The sequence below is a fragment of the Pleurodeles waltl genome, chromosome 4_2 (assembly GCF_031143425.1).
Source record: "Pleurodeles waltl isolate 20211129_DDA chromosome 4_2, aPleWal1.hap1.20221129, whole genome shotgun sequence".
In the NCBI taxonomy this organism is placed as follows: domain Eukaryota; kingdom Metazoa; phylum Chordata; class Amphibia; order Caudata; family Salamandridae; genus Pleurodeles; species Pleurodeles waltl.
In genome coordinates, this window is record NC_090443.1 from 543,795,664 (window position 1) to 543,816,342 (window position 20,679).

The following is a 20,679-nucleotide window of genomic DNA, read 5'->3' on the forward strand; positions in this document are numbered from 1 at the left end:
CATTACTTCTCTTATTCTCTGTCATTGCTGCCCTTCTTCACTTCACACTGCCTTCCTCCCCAAAGCACAGTACCAAGGTCATTGGCTAATGGCCACTTGCAAAAGGAACCTCCTAAGTAAGAGCAGCCCAGAATCCCATTCTGATAGAATTTGGAAAATTCAAGAACTTTTACATCTAATTCAGTAACGATTTCGCATCTCAGTGTCCAACTGAGGCTTTATGCCCCTGAACAAACTATCCTCTTGTGCAAGTTTGCTGACCACTGTTCATGCAAACAAGTACAATAGGCTAGAAAGTAGTGTGTGTTTATATCTCTGTAGTTTTCTTTTTGCACTGGGCCTTTTGTTTCAACCTGTGATTTTTGTTGGATTGTCCCAGACTTTCAGCAGAGCATGCATCGGAGGGGGGCAATAGCCTCTAGCACTTGTCATCTTCATCTGTGTCACTCAGTACACCACAGCCAGCCCCAGAGATCATCTGGGTGGCACCGCCTCTCCTCCTTCGCCGGTAGTGGCCATTGGGCAGATGCCAACCATGCCGCATAGGATTTGCTGATCCGATGGTGTTGGCCCTGCCCAGGCTCGTGGCTACAGCTGCTTCGAAGGTGAGTGTCTCCTCTTCTTCCCCACCACAGTCTGACCCCTGTAGCTCATCATGGAGGGCCAGGTAAGGCTCTGAAATATAGTGTGAGGGAGTAGAGTGCCGACTGACCTTCCCTTGCAGTGAGCTTGTAGATCCAGTTAGACCTGTGTCATCGAGGTCCAGAACCTTGTCAGGAAGGGGAGACCCATCCTCATTACCACTCAGTGTGGGTGAGGTGTTGCCAGGACGCCGCACCATGGAAGCATATGAGATAAGTGGCCGAGGTTTTGGGGGTACTGGAGGGAGCTGCCGCCGACCTCTTCTTGGAGTGCTAGTGTCCGAAGGGATGGAGCTTTCACTCAATGAGCTGACACCCTGCGAATAAAAAAACAGAACCAATGATTTATGAGCACTAATGTCCAGTGGCTGCATGTGTGCTCAAATTACCTATTTAAGGAAATTCCCCCCTAAGAACTCATACTTTGTTCTTCCACCCAGAAATCGAATGTGGAAATACTAAACAAACACTTAGTTATAGTACACAGTGATACACCAGTTATATAGCAATTCAGACTATGAAGACCATGCCATGCTCAATAGACTTACAAATGATTGGATGTGGACCTAGTAGAAAATTCAAGACAGCTGAGGAGTGTGTTGAATGTATAGTGTTTAAAATAGGAGAAGAAAGCTGAAGAAAGCTAAAGAAAGTGAAGCTCGAAATGTCTTATTTTGTGGGACACATGTAATCAACTGGATGAGCAAGTTACTCACCTTTGGTAATGCTCTTTCTAGTGGATACTATATCTAACCACAGATTCCTCATCTTGTAAATATCGTCAGGTTCCAGACTGGATCCACAAACTCAAAAGTAGTGGTGATGCGCACTAGTAGCTGGCACCATGTGACTCTGCATTGACGTTGTTCTGCTCCAGAAGAGACCAACAGAGTCACATATCAGTGCCGCACATGTTCTCTGACGTCTGTTTCTTTCGTGAGCTTGTGTCATATAAAAAGTCTGACAGCAAATCAAAATACCTAGGGCCTCATTTACAAGGCCCTAGCGGCACAATGCACCACCGGAGCGTCATTTGTTTTACGCTCCGGTGGTGCAGTGTGCCACCCCATATTTACAGGGCCATGCAAAGCCACCTTAACTCTACATGAAAGAGGTATTCCATGGGTGTTGCTGTGGGTGTCCCCACACAACACCTATGGCACCTGACAGAATCTGATACATTCCCTGATTAACAAAGATGGGAATGCATCAGATTTATACACCAGCTCAGGGGTGGCATTAAAGTGGCGCAACATTATTTCTTCCCATTTTTTCCTCTTTCTATGTGTGCTACATTCTGCAAGGGTAACATAGTTCTGCACATTTTGGATATAGAGTACTCAGGAAACAGTGTTCATTAAAATAACAATGATATTCCATACATTTCTAGAAGAAATTAAATGACTTTCAACTTATATATCAATGTCCTCAAATTAAATATCCATGTCCAAGTCCAGAGGAAAAAGACTGTCCAATATGTTGCTCCAAACTTGTTATATAACCAAAAATCAAAATCCATATTTCTTCAATCAAGATTCAATAATGTTCTTTAAAAAGTACCATGCGATCAATGCCGATTCCAACCTCACATCCAATTTAACAGCCAACACGTGTTAAATAAATATTAAGTTTAAATAAGTGTTAAATAAATATTGCACATAAATAACAACTAAGCACTGTGCTTAGTTGTTATTTATGTACAATATTTATTTTGTTCATTGAGCATTCTTATGGTGTACATCTAAGCTCAGCAATATTATTTCACTTCAATGATGGCCGCCAGTAGTCTAGTCCTTCCTTTATTTTTATGGTGAATATCGAAGTTCAGTAGCGCGAGATTTAGAGATCGGAACAAGCGTCCAGGCCTTCAATTATATTTAAGGCTTAGAGACGCGACAGATGGCGGTTTAGATTTTCAGGAGCTCTACGTGTACTCGCGTTAGGATTCTGGAGTTAAAGAATGTGATTTTATATCAGGTGAGTTACATAGCAAAAGCAGCATGCTATGATAGTTATGAAGCGTCTAGAGTAACATCTTAGTTCAAAGTAGGGCTGATATTAAGATTTAGGTTTAACCCTTATTTTCTGAAAGTATATGCCTTGGTTAATATTGGGTGTGGTAGTTTGTATTTATATTTTATACTGTACTCATAATAGGGTGAGATATCAGATATTGTGTGTTATGCATCGACATGTGTATAATTATTGGGGTAGTAGAGACTTTTGGAATGTGCTGGCAACACAACATACTCTCAACATTCATATTGGAAGTGAGTGTTTTAGTTGTTTTCAGATATATACATGTGTGTGGTCTCGGGGATTCTGGTGGTGTTGCAGTTGGATGTTTTCAATGGCAAGTATTTTAGCCGATGTTTGCATTTGTTCAACAGAAGATACTCATCATAACAGGAGTGGTTTTGGGTACGTCAACAAGGAGTATTTACGTTTAAATACAGATTTGTGTATTTGTAGGTAAGATCATGGCTTTAATTTCATAAGTATTAGTATATTAGGGGTATCACTATGCACTAGGGTCACATAATGACAAGTAAGGTATGTGATTTAGTGAGATTTAGAATCCTTATGTTGGACACACGTTTACAAATTCTTACACGTGGGTACTAATGTCACATCGTTGATTATCATTTGGTGGCACAAAATTCAATAACAAATAGCGTATGATATCACAACTTGTGGTATTATCACATTTGGGGACGGAGGTGATTTAAGAATTTGAATGATTATCTATCCCACCTCTTGTTGTATCGGTGGTGGTTTCCTTAACCAGGATGATGGATCTAAATTGTATTAACAGGAACTTATATAATTACAGCCCTGACAAAGTCATTGGGAAATTCCCGGACGAAACACGTGTTGGCTGTTAAATTGGACGTGAGGTTGGAATCGGCATTGATCGCATGATACTTTTGAAAGAACATTATTGAATCTTGATTGAAGAAATTATGGATTTTGATTTCTGATTATATAACAAGTTTGGAGCAACATATTGGACAGTCTTTTTCTTCTGGACTTGGACATGGATATTTAGTTTGAGGACATTGATATATAAGTTGAAAGTCATTTCATTTCTTCCAGAAATGTATGGAATATCATTGTTATTTTAATGAACACTGTTTCCTGAGTACTCTATTTCCAAAATTTGCAGAACTATGTTATTCTAACGAGTGCCTCTTCTGGTTAATGATGTCAAGGAGTGCGTTAGCACACATTTAAGACTTAGGGGTGGGGTCTTTCAAGGGTGCACAGTCAAAGGATTGGTTTTTTGTTGATATTCACCTCATTACCCAGAGCGCTTATTATTCTCCCATTACAGTACACCCACACATAGTTAGAGTACATTCTGCAAGGGTGCCTGCATTGGCGCTAGGCAGCAGCTTGTATGCCAGCACTGAGGAAAGTGCAGGAATAAGTGATATTTCTGAATATATGATGTATACCTGCACTTTGAAAATGACACAGCGCTAAGCAGCAAGCTGGATTGCAGAGCCATGCTGCATCCTTTCTCTGTAAATTAGGCTCCTAGTGTGCAGATTCCTAAATAGGGATCTTTTTAGATAGAAGAGGTCAAATCACAGAATGAATAGGTGGAAGGGCAGTGAGGAATCTGTGGATGGGCAGAGAATTCTGGTGGTATTACGTACAGTTTCCGCATCTTGTGACTAGATATTGAAGCAGTATCTCCAAGTGGTGATCTGTGGAATATCTCAGACTAAAACATCCTGGAGGACCCAGAGGGCAAAATTCCCATCTCTACTGACCTGGCTGTTGTGCCACTAGTTCTTCATGTGTGTGTGTGCACTGATGCCACTCAGCTGCATTACAGATATCCAGGACAGAAATTCCACATGCCAGCACAGTCGTAATCACCTTTGCCCTGCATACCTTCTGAAATCTGCTTCTTAGTCACTGCATAGCAAATTGTAATGCAGAGGACTACCCAACGAGAGATTCCATTTCTGCAAAGTTTTGCCCTTCTTTGCCCTAGAAACACCCACAAAGAGCTGACGTTCTTCTCCTATGTAACTTGGTGAAATCAGTGTAAAAGGTGAGTGCTCTCTTGTGGTCCAAGTGATGGAGTCTCTCTTGCTCGTTCAAGCAATGAGGGGGAGCAAAGAAAGTCGGGAGGCTTGGTACATGAAGACCTGCACTAGCTTCCCGTTGATGGAGGGGAAAAAAGGCCTTCAACTTCAAATGAATCTCCAGCGAATTGATGTGGAGGCGGGTCTCCGCTGGAGGCCAGACACCTCTAAGTTCCATCTTTCCCACGTGATCTCCCCAACTCAGCAGTAGGAGAGGGGTCTGCTGCTGGTCCAATTGCAGTTGAGCAGGCAACACTGCAAATCTTTTGCAGTCTCCTGTGATACCAGGACTTCAGGCCACATGTTAAGTCTTGCATGTGCCTTCTGGGATGGTCGGCAAGCAGGATGCATAAGGCTAGTAGGCCAAGAAGCCTCAGAGCCATCCTCATTGACACCAGTGACTGAGGCAGAAACATCAGGATCACAGTCTGATTGTCCTGGACTCCTTGGTACACTAAAAAAGGCTCAAACGCCACAGTATCCAGGATTGCTATAATGAAAGAGAGCCTCTGCAAAGGAGTCAGATGTGAGCAGCAGATTGACTGAAACCCAAATGACATCAAGAGGTTTGCCGTCTTCTGGAGGTGGTCAGCAGCTGAATGTGGTGAGCCCTTTTTCAACAACTAGCCACTGAAGTAGGTAGGGTACGTCTGGTACCCACGACCTCCGCAGATGGGCAGCGACCACCACCATCACATTCATGAACACCCAAGAGGCACTGGTAAGGTTGAAACGAACATGCAAATTGAAACTGCTTGTGGGCCACTGTAGGAAAGTACCATCTTGCCTGGCATGTTACCCCCATTTTTCACTGTATATATGTTGTTTTAGTTGTATGTGTCACTGGGACCCTGGTAACCCAGGGCCCCAGTGCTCATAAGTGTGCCTGTATGTGTTACCTGTGTAGTGACTAACTGTCTCACTGAGGCTCTGCTAATCAGAACCTCAGTGGTTATGCTCTCTCATTTCTTTCCAAATTGTCACTGACAGGCTAGTGACCATTTTTACCAATTTACATTGGCTTACTGGAACACCCTTATAATCCCCTAGTATATGGTACTGAGGTACCCAGGGTATTGGGGTTCCAGGAGATCCCTATGGGCTGCAGCATTTCTTTTGCCACCCATAGGGAGCTCTGACAATTCTTACACAGGCCTGCCACTGCAGCCTGAGTGAAATAACGTCCACGTTATTTCACAGCCATTTTACACTGCACTTAAGTAACTTATAAGTCACCTATATGTCTAACCTTTACCTGGTAAAGGTTAGGTGCAAAGTTACTTAGTGTGAGGGCACCCTGGCACTAGCCAAGGTGCCCCCACATTGTTCAGAGCCAATTCACTGAACTTTGTGAGTGCGGGGACACCATTACACGCGTGCACTACATATAGGTCACTACCTATATGTAGCTTCACCATGGTAACTCCGAATATGGCCATGTAACATGTCTATGATCATGGAATTGCCCCCTCTATGCCATCCTGGCATTGTTGGTACAATTCCATGATCCCAGTGGTCTGTAGCACAGACCCTGGTACTGCCAGACTGCCCTTCCTGGGGTTTCTCTGCAGCTGCTGCTGCTGCCAACCCCTCAGACAGGCATCTGCCCTCCTGGGGTCCAGCCAGGCCTGGCCCAGAATGGCAGAACAAAGAACTTCCTCTGAGAGAGGGTGTGACACCCTCTCCCTTTGGAAAATGGTGTGAAGGCAGGGGAGGAGTAGCCTCCCCCAGCCTCTGGAAATGCTTTGTTGGGCACAGATGTGCCCAATTCTGCATAAGCCAGTCTACACCGGTTCAGGGACCCCTTAGCCCCTGCTCTGGCGCGAAACTGGACAAAGGAAAGGGGAGTGACCACTCCCCTGACCTGCACCTCCCCTGGGAGGTGTCCAGAGCTCCTCCAGTGTGCTCCAGACCTCTGCCATCTTGGAAACAGAGGTGCTGCTGGCACACTGGACTGCTCTGAGTGGCCAGTGCCACCAGGTGACGTCAGAGACTCCTTGTGATAGGCTCCTTCAGGTGTTAGTAGCCTTTCCTCTCTCCTAGGTAGCCAAACCCTCTTTTCTGGCTATTTAGGGTCTCTGTCTCTGGGGAAACTTCAGATAACGAATGCATGAGCTCAGCCGAGTTCCTCTGCATCTCCCTCTTCACCTTCTGATAAGGAATCGACCGCTGACCGCGCTGGAAGCCTGCAAACCTGCAACATAGTAGCAAAGACGACTACTGCAACTCTGTAACGCTGATCCTGCCGCCTTCTCGACTGTTTTCCTGCTTGTGCATGCTGTGGGGGTAGTCTGCCTCCTCTCTGCACCAGAAGCTCCGAAGAAATCTCCCGTGGGTCGACGGAATCTTCCCCCTGCAACCGCAGGCACCAAAAAGCTGCATCTCCGGTCCCTTGGGTCTCCTCTCAGCACGACGAGCGAGGTCCCTCGAATCCAGCGACACCGTCCAAGTGACCCCCACAGTCCAGTGACTCTTCAGCCCAAGTTTGGTGGAGGTAAGTCCTTGCCTCACCTCGCTGGGCTGCATTGCTGGGAACCGCGACTTTGCAAGCTACTCCGGCCCCTGTGCACTTCCGGCGGAAATCCTTCGTGCACAGCCAAGCCTGGGTCCACGGCACTCTAACCTGCATTGCACGACTTTCTAAGTTGGTCTCCGGCGACGTGGGACTCCTTTGTGCAACTTCGGCGAGCACCGTTTCACGCATCCTCGTAGTGCCTGTTTCTGGCACTTCTCCGGGTGCTACCTGCTTCAGTGAGGGCTCTTTCTCTTGCTCGACGTCCCCTCTCTCTGCAGGTCCAATTTGCGACCTCCTGGTCCCTCCTGGGCCCCAGCAGCGTCCAAAAACGCCAAACGCACGATTTGCGTGTAGCAAGGCTTGTTGGCGTCCATCCGGCGGGAAAACACTTCTGCACGACTCTCCAAGGCGTGGGGGATCCATCCTCCAAAGGGGAAGTCTCTAGCCCTTGTCGTTCCTGCAGTATTCACAGTTCTTCAGCCTAGTAAGAGCTTCTTTGCACCAACCGCTGGCATTTCTTGGGCATCTGCCCATCTCCGAGCTGCTTGTGACTTTTGGACTTGGTCCCCTTGTTCCACAGGTACCCTCAGTCAGGAATCCGTTGTTGTTGCATTGCTGATTTGTGTTTTCCTTGCATTTTCCCTCTAACACGACTATTTTGTCCTTAGGGGAACTTTAGTGCACTTTGCACTCACTTTTCAGGGTCTTGGGGAGGGTTATTTTTCTAACTCTCACTATTTTCTAATAGTCCCAGCGACCCTCTACCAGGTCACATAGGTTTGGGGTCCATTCGTGGTTCGCATTCCACTTCTGGAGTATATGGTTTGTGTTGCCCCTATCCCTATGTTTCCCCATTGCATCCTATTGTAACTACAGAGAGTGCAGAATTATTAGGCAAGTTGTATTTTTGAGGATTAATATTATTATTGAACAACAACCATGTTCTCAATGAACCCAAAAAACTCATTAATATCAAAGCTGAATATTTTTGGAAGTAGTTTTTAGTTTGTTTTTAGTTTTAGCTATGTTAGGGGGATATCTGTGTGTGCAGGTGACTATTACTGTGCATAATTATTAGGCAACTGAACAAATATAAATATATACCCATTTCAATTATTTATTATTACCAGTGAAACCAATATAACATCTCAACATTCACAAATATACATTTCTGACATTCAAAAACAAAACAAAAACAAATCAGTGACCAATATAGCCACCTTTCTTTGCAAGGACACTCAAAAGCCTGCCATCCATGGATTCTGTCAGTGTTTTGATCTGTTCACCATCAACATTGCGTGCAGCAGCAACCACAGCCTCCCAGACACTGTTCAGAGAGGTGTACTGTTTTCCCTCCTTGTAAATCTCACATTTGATGATGGACCACAGGTTCTCAATGGGGTTCAGATCAGGTGAACAAGGAGGCCATGTCATTAGATTTCCTTCTTTTATACCCTTTCTTGCCAGCCACGCTGTGGAGTACTTGGACGCGTGTGATGGAGCATTGTCCTGCATGAAAACCATGTTTTTCTTGAAGGATGCAGACTTCTTCCTGTACCACTGCTTGAAGAAGGTGTCTTCCAGGAACTGGCAGGAGGACTGGGAGTTGAGCTTGACTCCATCCTCAACCCTAAAAGGCCCCACAAGCTCATCTTTGATGATACCAGCCCAAACCAGTACTCCACCTCCACCTTGCTGGCGTCTGAGTCGGACTGGAGCTCTCTGCCCTTTACCAATCCAGCCACGGGCCCATCCATCTGGCCCATCAAGACTCACTCTCATTTCATCAGTCCATAAAACCTTAGAAAAATCAGTCTTGAGATATTTCTTGGCCCAGTCTTGACGTTTCAGCTTGTGTGTCTTGTTCAGTGGTGGTCGTCTTTCAGCCTTTCTTACCTTGGCCATGTCTCTGAGTATTGCACACCTTGTGCTTTTGGGCACTCCAGTGATGTTGCAGCTCTGAAATATGGCCAAACTGGTGGCAAGTGGCATCGTGGCAGCTGCACGCTTGACTTTTCTCAGTTCATGGGCAGTTATTTTGCGCCTTGGTTTTTCCACACGCTTCTTGCGACCCTGTTGACTATTTTGAATGAAACGCTTGATTGTTCGATGATCACGCTTCAGAAGCTTTGCAATTTTAAGAGTGCTGCATCCCTCTGCAAGATATCTCACTATTTTTGACTTTTCTGAGCCTGTCAAGTCCTTCTTTTGACCCATTTTGCCAAAGGAAAGGAAGTTGCCTAATAATTATGCACACCTGATATAGGGTGTTGATGTCATTAGACCACACCCCTTCTCATTACAGAGATGCACATCACCTAATATGCTTAATTGGTAGTAGGCTTTCGAGCCTATACAGCTTGGAGTAAGACAACATGCATAAAGAGGATGATGTGGTCAAAATACTCATTTGCCTAATAATTCTGCACTCCCTGTATACATTGTTTGCACTGTTTTCTAAGACTATACTGCATATTTTTGCTATTGTGTATATATATCTTGTGTATATTTCCTTTCCTCTCACTGAGGGTACACTCTAAGATACTTTGGCATATTGTCATAAAAATAAAGTACCTTTATTTTTAGTATAACTGTGTATTGTGTTTTCTTATGATATTGTGCATATGACACTAAGTGGTACTGTAGTAGCTTCACACGTCTCCTAGTTCAGCCTGAGCTGCTTTGCTAAGCTACCATTATCTATCAGCCTAAGCTGCTAGACACCCTATACACTAATAAGGGATAACTGGGCCTGGTGCAAGGTGCAAGTACCCCTTGGTACTCACTACAAGCCAGTCCAGCCTCCTACATTGGTTGTGCAGTGGTGGGATAAGTGCTTTGAGACTACTTACCACTCTTGTCATTGTACTTTTCATAAGAGAAAAATATACAAAACAAGGTCAGTGTATATACACATAGCCAAAAAGTTTTGCATTTCCTCTTTTCTAAGTGCTGAAAAGTACTTCTAAACTTTCAAAAAGTTCTTAAAAGTTTAAAAAGTTTTTTTCTGTCTTTCCAAAAAGTTCTGAAAACTTTTTTCTCTTTTGCTATCACTTTAACTCTCTCTAAAAAATGTCTGGCACAGGCCAAAAAGTTGAACTGTCCAAACTTGCATATGATCACCTTAGCTGGAAAGGAGCAAGGAGTCTCTGCATAGAGAGAGGTTTGAGTGTAGGGAATAATCCTTCCTTAGAACTGTTAATTAATATGCTTAGAGTACAGGATAAGGCCATAAGTGCCCAATCTGTGGAAAAAGTAGCTAATGGTTCTCAATCTGATCCAGGGACTCCCCCAGGAAAAGGTTCAGGAAAGAAACTTCTTAGCCTGCCCATTACTAGACAGTCTAGCATAGTTGGTACAGAGGTTGAATCACATCATACTGATGATGTGCTCTCACATTATACTGGTAGCCAAGCTGTTAGGGTGCCCTCTGTAAGGGACAGGTCTCCTTCTGTTCATTCCCATCATACCTCTGTATCTAGAAATGTCCCTCCCACCCACCCTGATGACAGATTGTTGGAAAGGGAGCTCAATAGATTGAGAGTGGAGCAAACCAGACTGAAGCTCAAGAAGCAACAGCTGGATTTGGATAGACAGTCTTTAGAAATAGAGAGGGAAAGACAGAAAATGGGTTTAGATACCCATGGTGGCAGCAGCAGTATTCCCCATAGTCATCCTGCAAAAGAGCATGATTCCAGGAATCTGCATAAGATAGTTCCCCCTTACAAGGAGGGGGATGACATTAACAAGTGGTTTGCTGCACTTGAGAGGGCCTGTGCTGTACAGGATGTCCCTCAAAAGCAGTGGGCTGCTATCCTATGGCTATCATTTACTGGAAAAGGTAGGGATAGGCTCCTTACTGTAAAAGAAAATGATGCTAACAATTTCCAAGTTCTTAAGAATGCACTCCTGGATGGTTATGGCTTAACCACTGAACAGTACAGGATCAAGTTCAGAGATACCAAAAAGGAGTCTTCACAAGACTGGGTTGATTTCATTGACCAGGCAGTGAAGGCCTTGGAGGGGTGGTTACATGGCAGTAAAGTTACTGATTATGACAGCCTGTATAACTTAATCCTGAGAGAGCATATTCTTAATAATTGTGTGTCTGATTTGTTGCACCAGTACTTGGTGGACTCTGATCTGACCTCTCCCCAAGAATTGGGAAAGAAGGCAGACAAATGGGTCAGAACAAGAGTGAACAGAAAAGTTCATACAGGGGGTGACAAAGATGGCAACAAAAAGAAGGATGGTAAGTCTTCTGACAAGGGTGGGGACAAATCTAAAAATGAGTCTTCATCAGGCCCACAAAAACACTCTGGTGGGGGTGGTGGGCCCAAATCCTCCTTTAATCAGAACAAGGAAAAGAAACCATGGTGCTATTTATGTAAGATAAAAGGCCATTGGACAACAGATCCCAGTTGTCCAAAGAAAGGCACCACAGCTCCTACCACTACAACTCCTACTGCTACACCTAGTGTCCCTACTAATAGCAGTGGTGGTGGGAGCAAACCTACTAATAGCCAATCCAAGGGAGTAGCTGGGCTCACTTTTGGTAATTTAGTTGGGGTTGGTCTGATTAGGGAGACCACAGAGGCTACTTTAGTCTCTGAAGGGGCTATTGACTTAGCCACTTTGGTTGCTTGCCCCCATAACTTGGAGAAGTACAAACAACTAACCCTAATAAATGGTGTTGAGGTCCAGGCCTACAGGGACACAGGTGCCAGTGTCACAATGGTGATTGAGAAACTGGTGCACCCTGAACAACACATACTTGGACACCAGTACCAAGTAACCGATGCTCACAACATAACACAAAGCCACCCCATGGCTGTTGTAAATCTCAACTGGGGGGGGGTATCTGGTCCAAAGAAAGTTGTGGTAGCTTCAGATTTACCTGTAGACTGTCTATTAGGGAACGATTTGGAGACATCAGCTTGGTCAGATGTGGAGTTGGAGGCCCATGCAGCAATGCTGGGCATCCCTGGGCATATTTTTGCTTTGACAAGGGCTCAGGCCAAAAAGCAAAAAGGACAGGGAAGCTTGGATCCTGGAACAATGGACCAAGTGCTCCCTAAAGCTAGGGCTAGTAGAAGCAAACCACTTCCTACTATCCCTCCCTCTACAGTGGATTCTACTTCTGAGGAAGAAGAATTCCCTCCCTGTGCAGAACCTACACCAGAGGAGCTGGAAGCAGACACTGCTGAGCTTTTGGGTGAAGGGGGGCCTGCCAGAGAGGAGCTGAGTGTGGCACAGCAAACCTGTCCCACATTAGAGGGTCTCAGACAGCAAGCTGTCAAACAGGCTAATGGGGATGTCAGTGACTCACACAGAGTTTACTGGGAGGACAACCTCTTGTACACTGAGCAAAGGGATCCTAAACCTGGAGCTGCCAGGAGATTAGTGATTCCTCAGGAGTACAGAAAGTTCCTCCTAACACTGGCACATGACATTCCCTTAGCTGGGCACCTGGGTCAAATGAAAACTTGGGACAGATTGGTACCACTGTTTCATTGGCCTAGGATGTCTGAGGACACAAAAGAATTTTGTAAGTCCTGTGAAACCTGTCAAGCCAGTGGCAAGACAGGTGGCACTCCAAAGGCACCCCTTATCCCACTGCCTGTGGTTGGGGTTCCCTTTGAAAGGGTAGGGGTTGACATAGTTGGCCCCCTTGACCCTCCTACTGCTTCAGGCAATAGGTTTATCTTGGTGGTAGTGGACCATGCCACAAGATATCCTGAAGCTATTCCTTTAAGGACCACTACAGCTCCTGCAGTGGCAAAGGCCCTCCTGGGAATATTTTCCAGGGTGGGCTTCCCAAAGGAAGTAGTATCAGACAGAGGAAGCAATTTCATGTCTGCATACTTAAAGGCCATGTGGAAGGAGTGTGGTGTAACTTACAAGTTCACAACACCCTATCATCCACAAACAAATGGACTGGTGGAGAGATTTAATAAAACTCTCAAAGGCATGATTATGGGACTCCCTGAAAAACTCCGCAGGAGATGGGATATCCTTCTACCATGCCTCCTTTTTGCCTACAGGGAGGTACCCCAGAAAGGAGTGGGCTTCAGCCCCTTTGAACTTCTTTTTGGACACCCTGTTAGGGGTCCACTCACACTTGTAAAGGAGGGTTGGGAACAACCTTTAAAAGCTCCTAAGCAGGATATTGTGGATTATGTACTTGGCCTCAGATCAAGGATGGCTGAGTACATGAAAAAGGCCAGTAAAAACCTTCAGGCCAGCCAAGAGCTCCAGAAGCAATGGCATGATCAGAAGGCTGTTTTGGTTCAGTACCAACCAGGGCAGAAAGTGTGGGTCTTGGAGCCTGTGGCCTCAAGAGCACTCCAAGATAAATGGAGTGGTCCACACACAATTGTTGAAAAGAAGGGTGAAGTCACCTACTTGGTTGACTTAGGCACTGCCAGGAGTCCCCTTAGGGTGCTCCATGTCAACCGCCTGAAACCCTACTATGACAGGGCTGATCTCACCCTGCTCATGGCAACAGATGAGGGACAGGAAGAAGACAGTGATCCTCTACCTGATCTCTTCTCTTCCACAGAACAAGATGCTCTTGTGGAAGGGGTAGTTTTGGCTGATTGTCTTACTGCTGAGCAGAAAGATAATTGCATAAATCTCCTAGGACAATTTTCAGAACTCTTCTCCATTGTGCCAGGCACCACTTCTTGGTGTGAGCACACTATAGATACTGGAGACAGTTTACCTGTCAAAAGTAAGATCTATAGGCAGCCTGACCATGTCAGGGACTGCATAAAGCATGAAGTTCAGAAGATGTTGGAACTAGGAGTGGTTGAGCACTCTGACAGTCCATGGGCTTCTCCTGTGGTACTGGTACCAAAACCCAATTCTAAAGATGGAAAGAAGGAAATGAGGTTTTGTGTAGACTATAGAGGTCTCAACTTGGTAACCAAAACAGATGCTCACCCTATACCCAGGGCAGATGAGCTAATAGATACACTGGCATCTGCCAAGTATCTAAGCACTTTTGATTTGACTGCAGGGTATTGGCAGATCAAAATGTCAGAAGATGCTAAACCTAAGACTGCATTTTCTACCATTGGAGGACATTACCAGTTTACTGTAATGCCTTTTGGTTTGAAAAATGCACCTGCCACTTTTCAGAGGTTGGTGAACACAGTCCTGCAAGGGCTGGAAGCTTTCAGTGCAGCATATTTGGATGATATAGCTGTCTTTAGCTCCAGCTGGGATGATCACCTGGTCCACCTTTGGAAAGTTTTGGAGGCCCTGCAAAAGGCAGGCCTCACTATCAAGGCTTCAAAGTGCCAGATAGGGCAGGGTAAGGTGGTTTATCTGGGACACCTTGTTGGTGGGGAACAGATTGCACCACTTCAGGGGAAAATCCAAACTATTATTGATTGGATTCCCCCTACCACTCAGACTCAGGTGAGAGCCTTCCTAGGCCTCACTGGGTATTACAGGAGGTTCATTAAGAACTATGGCTCCATTGCAGCCCCTCTTAATGACCTCACATCCAAGAAAATGCCTAAAAAGGTATTATGGACAGCAAACTGTCAGAAAGCTTTTGAGGAGCTGAAGCAGGCCATGTGCTCTGCACCTGTCCTGAAAAGCCCTTGTTACTCTAAAAAATTCTATGTCCAGACTGATGCATCTGAATTAGGAGTAGGGGCAGTCCTATCACAACTTAATTCTGAGGGCCAGGATCAACCTGTTGCTTTTATTAGTAGAAGGTTGACCCCTAGAGAAAAGCGTTGGTCTGCCATTGAGAGGGAGGCCTTTGCTGTGGTCTGGGCTCTGAAGAAGTTGAGGCCATACCTGTTTGGCACTCACTTCATTGTTCAGACAGACCACAAACCTCTACTTTGGCTAAAACAAATGAAAGGTGAAAATCCGAAATTGTTGAGGTGGTCCATATCCCTACAGGGAATGGACTATACAGTGGAACATAGACCTGGGAGTAGCCACTCCAATGCAGATGGACTCTCCAGATATTTCCACTTAGACAATGAAGACTCATCAGGTAATGGCTAGTCTTATTGTCCTTCGTTTGGGGGGGGGTTGTGTAGGAAAGTACCATCTTGCCTGGCATGTTACCCCCATTTTTCACTGTATATATGTTGTTTTAGTTGTATGTGTCACTGGGACCCTGGTAACCCAGGGCCCCAGTGCTCATAAGTGTGCCTGTATGTGTTACCTGTGTAGTGACTAACTGTCTCACTGAGGCTCTGCTAATCAGAACCTCAGTGGTTATGCTCTCTCATTTCTTTCCAAATTGTCACTGACAGGCTAGTGACCATTTTTACCAATTTACATTGGCTTACTGGAACACCCTTATAATCCCCTAGTATATGGTACTGAGGTACCCAGGGTATTGGGGTTCCAGGAGATCCCTATGGGCTGCAGCATTTCTTTTGCCACCCATAGGGAGCTCTGACAATTCTTACACAGGCCTGCCACTGCAGCCTGAGTGAAATAACGTCCACGTTATTTCACAGCCATTTTACACTGCACTTAAGTAACTTATAAGTCACCTATATGTCTAACCTTTACCTGGTAAAGGTTAGGTGCAAAGTTACTTAGTGTGAGGGCACCCTGGCACTAGCCAAGGTGCCCCCACATTGTTCAGAGCCAATTCACTGAACTTTGTGAATGCGGGGACACCATTACACGCGTGCACTACATATAGGTCACTACCTATATGTAGCTTCACCATGGTAACTCCGAATATGGCCATGTAACATGTCTATGATCATGGAATTGCCCCCTCTATGCCATCCTGGCATTGTTGGTACAATTCCATGATCCCAGTGGTCTGTAGCACAGACCCTGGTACTGCCAGACTGCCCTTCCTGGGGTTTCTCTGCAGCTGCTGCTGCTGCCAACCCCTCAGACAGGCATCTGCCCTCCTGGGGTCCAGCCAGGCCTGGCCCAGGATGGCAGAACAAAGAACTTCCTCTGAGAGAGGGTGTGACACCCTCTCCCTTTGGAAAATGGTGTGAAGGCAGGGGAGGAGTAGCCTCCCCCAGCCTCTGGAAATGCTTTATTGGGCACAGATGTGCCCAATTCTGCATAAGCCAGTCTACACCGGTTCAGGGACCCCTTAGCCCCTGCTCTGGCGCGAAACTGGACAAAGGAAAGGGGAGTGACCACTCCCCTGACCTGCACCTCCCCTGGGAGGTGTCCAGAGCTCCTCCAGTGTGCTCCAGACCTCTGCCATCTTGGAAACAGAGGTGCTGCTGGCACACTGGACTGCTCTGAGTGGCCAGTGCCACCAGGTGACGTCAGAGACTCCTTGTGATAGGCTCCTTCAGGTGTTAGTAGCCTTTCCTCTCTCCTAGGTAGCCAAACCCTCTTTTCTGGCTATTTAGGGTCTCTGTCTCTGGGGAAACTTCAGATAACGAATGCATGAGCTCAGCCGAGTTCCTCTGCATCTCCCTCTTCACCTTCTGATAAGGAATCGACCGCTGACCGCGCTGGAAGCCTGCAAACCTGCAACATAGTAGCAAAGACGACTACTGCAACTCTGTAACGCTGATCCTGCCGCCTTCTCGACTGTTTTCCTGCTTGTGCATGCTGTGGGGGTAGTCTGCCTCCTCTCTGCACCAGAAGCTCCGAAGAAATCTCCCGTGGGTCGACGGAATCTTCCCCCTGCAACCGCAGGCACCAAAAAGCTGCATCTCCGGTCCCTTGGGTCTCCTCTCAGCACGACGAGCGAGGTCCCTCGAATCCAGCGACACCGTCCAAGTGACCCCCACAGTCCAGTGACTCTTCAGCCCAAGTTTGGTGGAGGTAAGTCCTTGCCTCACCTCGCTGGGCTGCATTGCTGGGAACCGCGACTTTGCAAGCTACTCCGGCCCCTGTGCACTTCCGGCGGAAATCCTTCGTGCACAGCCAAGCCTGGGTCCACGGCACTCTAACCTGCATTGCACGACTTTCTAAGTTGGTCTCCGGCGACGTGGGACTCCTTTGTGCAACTTCGGCGAGCACCGTTTCACGCATCCTCGTAGTGCCTGTTTCTGGCACTTCTCCGGGTGCTACCTGCTTCAGTGAGGGCTCTTTCTCTTGCTCGACGTCCCCTCTCTCTGCAGGTCCAATTTGCGACCTCCTGGTCCCTCCTGGGCCCCAGCAGCGTCCAAAAACGCCAAACGCACGATTTGCGTGTAGCAAGGCTTGTTGGCGTCCATCCGGCGGGAAAACACTTCTGCACGACTCTCCAAGGCGTGGGGGATCCATCCTCCAAAGGGGAAGTCTCTAGCCCTTGTCGTTCCTGCAGTATTCACAGTTCTTCAGCCTAGTAAGAGCTTCTTTGCACCAACCGCTGGCATTTCTTGGGCATCTGCCCATCTCCGAGCTGCTTGTGACTTTTGGACTTGGTCCCCTTGTTCCACAGGTACCCTCAGTCAGGAATCCGTTGTTGTTGCATTGCTGATTTGTGTTTTCCTTGCATTTTCCCTCTAACACGACTATTTTGTCCTTAGGGGAACTTTAGTGCACTTTGCACTCACTTTTCAGGGTCTTGGGGAGGGTTATTTTTCTAACTCTCACTATTTTCTAATAGTCCCAGCGACCCTCTACCAGGTCACATAGGTTTGGGGTCCATTCGTGGTTCGCATTCCACTTCTGGAGTATATGGTTTGTGTTGCCCCTATCCCTATGTTTCCCCATTGCATCCTATTGTAACTATACATTGTTTGCACTGTTTTCTAAGACTATACTGCATATTTTTGCTATTGTGTATATATATCTTGTGTATATTTCCTTTCCTCTCACTGAGGGTACACTCTAAGATACTTTGGCATATTGTCATAAAAATAAAGTACCTTTATTTTTAGTATAACTGTGTATTGTGTTTTCTTATGATATTGTGCATATGACACTAAGTGGTACTGTAGTAGCTTCACACGTCTCCTAGTTCAGCCTGAGCTGCTTTGCTAAGCTACCATTATCTATCAGCCTAAGCTGCTAGACACCCTATACACTAATAAGGGATAACTGGGCCTGGTGCAAGGTGCAAGTACCCCTTGGTACTCACTACAAGCCAGTCCAGCCTCCTACAGCCACCTTGAACCACAGGTAGCTCCTGAATGCCTGTAGGGTGGGGATGTGAAAATAAGCCTGGCATAAAATGGATTTATGATCCTCTGAGAAGTGCTGTGGCACTTAAAACACTCTGTGCTTAGTCTTGCTTTTCACCAAACAGATGCCAGCTATCAAAAGGTATGTCCATTAAGGACAACTGGGTGTCCTGGGAGAAGCCTATGGAACTCTTCCATGCATTATGGTGGAGCATCATTCTCATTCCCATAGACCTTCCCAGACAATACATGATGTCTACCCCTGAAAAGATGACAAATTTGGCCATATTCCGAATATGCTGAATGGCTTGATCTAAGAAGGTATGTGAGTGATCTGGGACTAGTGTTAAGATTTCACTACCCATGTCCCAAATTTCGAGGTTGTATTGACCGAATAGAGAAGAAGCAGAAAATTTTTAACCAGGTATTCACGTGTTTTAATTTCCTATTAAGAGGAGTGGTTGGAAAGGTGTTAGGGGTTACTCTAATAGTGGAAGTTTGTAGTACCAAGATTTCAGGGAATCTAGCGTATCTGGAGCAATGCTGTTGCAGTGGGCGCCTTGTTGGTTGACTAGTGCAGACAGAGCAGGGTTTAGCCCAAGTGCCCTACATTGTGTCAGTTAGGACCTTACTGAGAGGCAAGAGTGGTTCGATCCATGCCTGGCCAGGCTACAGAACCTCAGTCAGCATGCTTGCTTTTACTTTCATAGTAGACAGTAGAGGTTAAGGACCTCAGCAACTCTGCTAATCATAGTGGAGAATGATATACTTTCTTCTTTTGCGGGATCAGGAGGAGGAACTAACCCAGTATCAAGTAGGTGTCCAACCCACTAGCATCCTGTACTTCCACATACCAGATGTCCTCCTCTTAGGGTGAGGCAAAGGCTTCCCCATCCCCACCACTGTTTTGATTCTAAGCCAAAATGATTGTGTAATGTGTGACCGCAAGACTGTGCTGGAGTTGAAATGTGTCTGAGTCTGCTGGATTCAGTGTTGGCTGCGGAACGTATTGATCTGGACGTGGTCTTGGTTGAGACAAAGCTGGCTCACAGTCACATACCACAATGGGCTCCTCCTCCAGTGCCAGTGCCAGTGGTGTCAGGGTCATTGTCAAGCTAGTGCTCATTTTGACACCAGGTTTGAAGCTGGTACCAACACCAGCACAGAATACAAACTGGATTTAAGGGACACCGATGGCACCGAGGGTTAGCAGTGAATATTTTAGCAGTCCCCAACTGGAGGGCCCTGCACATCCTTCGGACCTGAAGGTGCACTAGACGGAGCCTGAAGCATGCCAAAAGTACAGAGTATGGCCTCTCTAAAGGCTTCTACCTGCTGCAATGTCTCTGAATTTCATCGGCACCAAAAATGGTCAGTGAAACAGGAGTAAGACCTGTAGACAAGTTGACATTCTTGCACCTTTGCTTGCAAGTGAGAAACGTGGTCCCAATTGGACTTCTTATGTTTCTCTTTGACTTAATAGTTTGACCTGAAAAATGTGTCACTGGAACAACTTCAGGAGAATGAGAAGGTCCACATTCTCTAATTTGACTTGGAGCATGACCAGCGTGGAAACCTACAGTGCTTTATCACAGACAGCTTTGCTTCACATTCTATGATGGCTGGAGGATTCATCTGGATGCAGTCGTTACAGTCCTTGCAGGTGTGCAACAAACCCAGGTACTAGAGACATCCCTCATAGAGATGTGTCACAGACATCAATTTAGGATAGTCCTTACAAGGTTTAAACCCAGTCCACTTAGATAGTGACAGGTCCCCTACAAAGTGGAAAATTATGAAAGGAAATCTCTCCACAGAGTGAAGAAAGAGGAAGCAGAGTTCTGGATTCCCCTATGGGTATATTTTATTTGTAGTTCCGCTTGTAACTTCCGGACAGAACAACAGTGATGTAGAGTCACATGGAACCACCTACTGCCACGCAGGAGCACTGCTTTTTGAGTTTTCAGAGCCAGTCTGGAGCCTGGGTGTATTCTCAAGATGAGAACTCTGTGATTAGAGGTATTCATCAGAAATATATCTGTAATTGAGGTGCAGTGAAATATCTAGATAAGTGGCTTAGAGGCCTAATTGGGTATATCTTCAGAGGTGCGTGTGCCAGACTGGGTAGATCTCAACTGTATAAATAAAACTGAAAAGTTCATTAATTGGTGGGGCATGTGCGTTCCTGGGGGCATAGTGCTTTTGGTGTGTTTATGTATGCATATTTGTCAGTATGTCTCTGTCTGTGAGTCTCTCTCTGCTCCTCCATTGCTGTGATGTGTATTTGAACTTGAAACGTCTAACAGGGATGGTTAAGTACGCCAACATGAATATATTTTCCATTTGAG

The 20,679-nt window shown here is 46.0% G+C and overlaps 1 protein-coding gene across 1 annotated transcript in view; it reads right to left on the bottom strand.

The window, feature by feature from the left end:
• Positions 1-311: 311 nt before the first annotated feature.
• The window catches only part of CACNA1E (calcium voltage-gated channel subunit alpha1 E), a 1,379,194-nt gene continuing 1,358,826 nt past the window's right edge, over positions 312-20,679 (bottom strand). Inside the window, exon 48 of the mRNA XM_069233198.1 lies at positions 312-958. Within this exon, the coding sequence (XP_069089299.1) occupies positions 419-958 (540 nt within the window). The 3' untranslated portion in view covers positions 312-418. The remainder of the gene's footprint in view (positions 959-20,679) is intronic.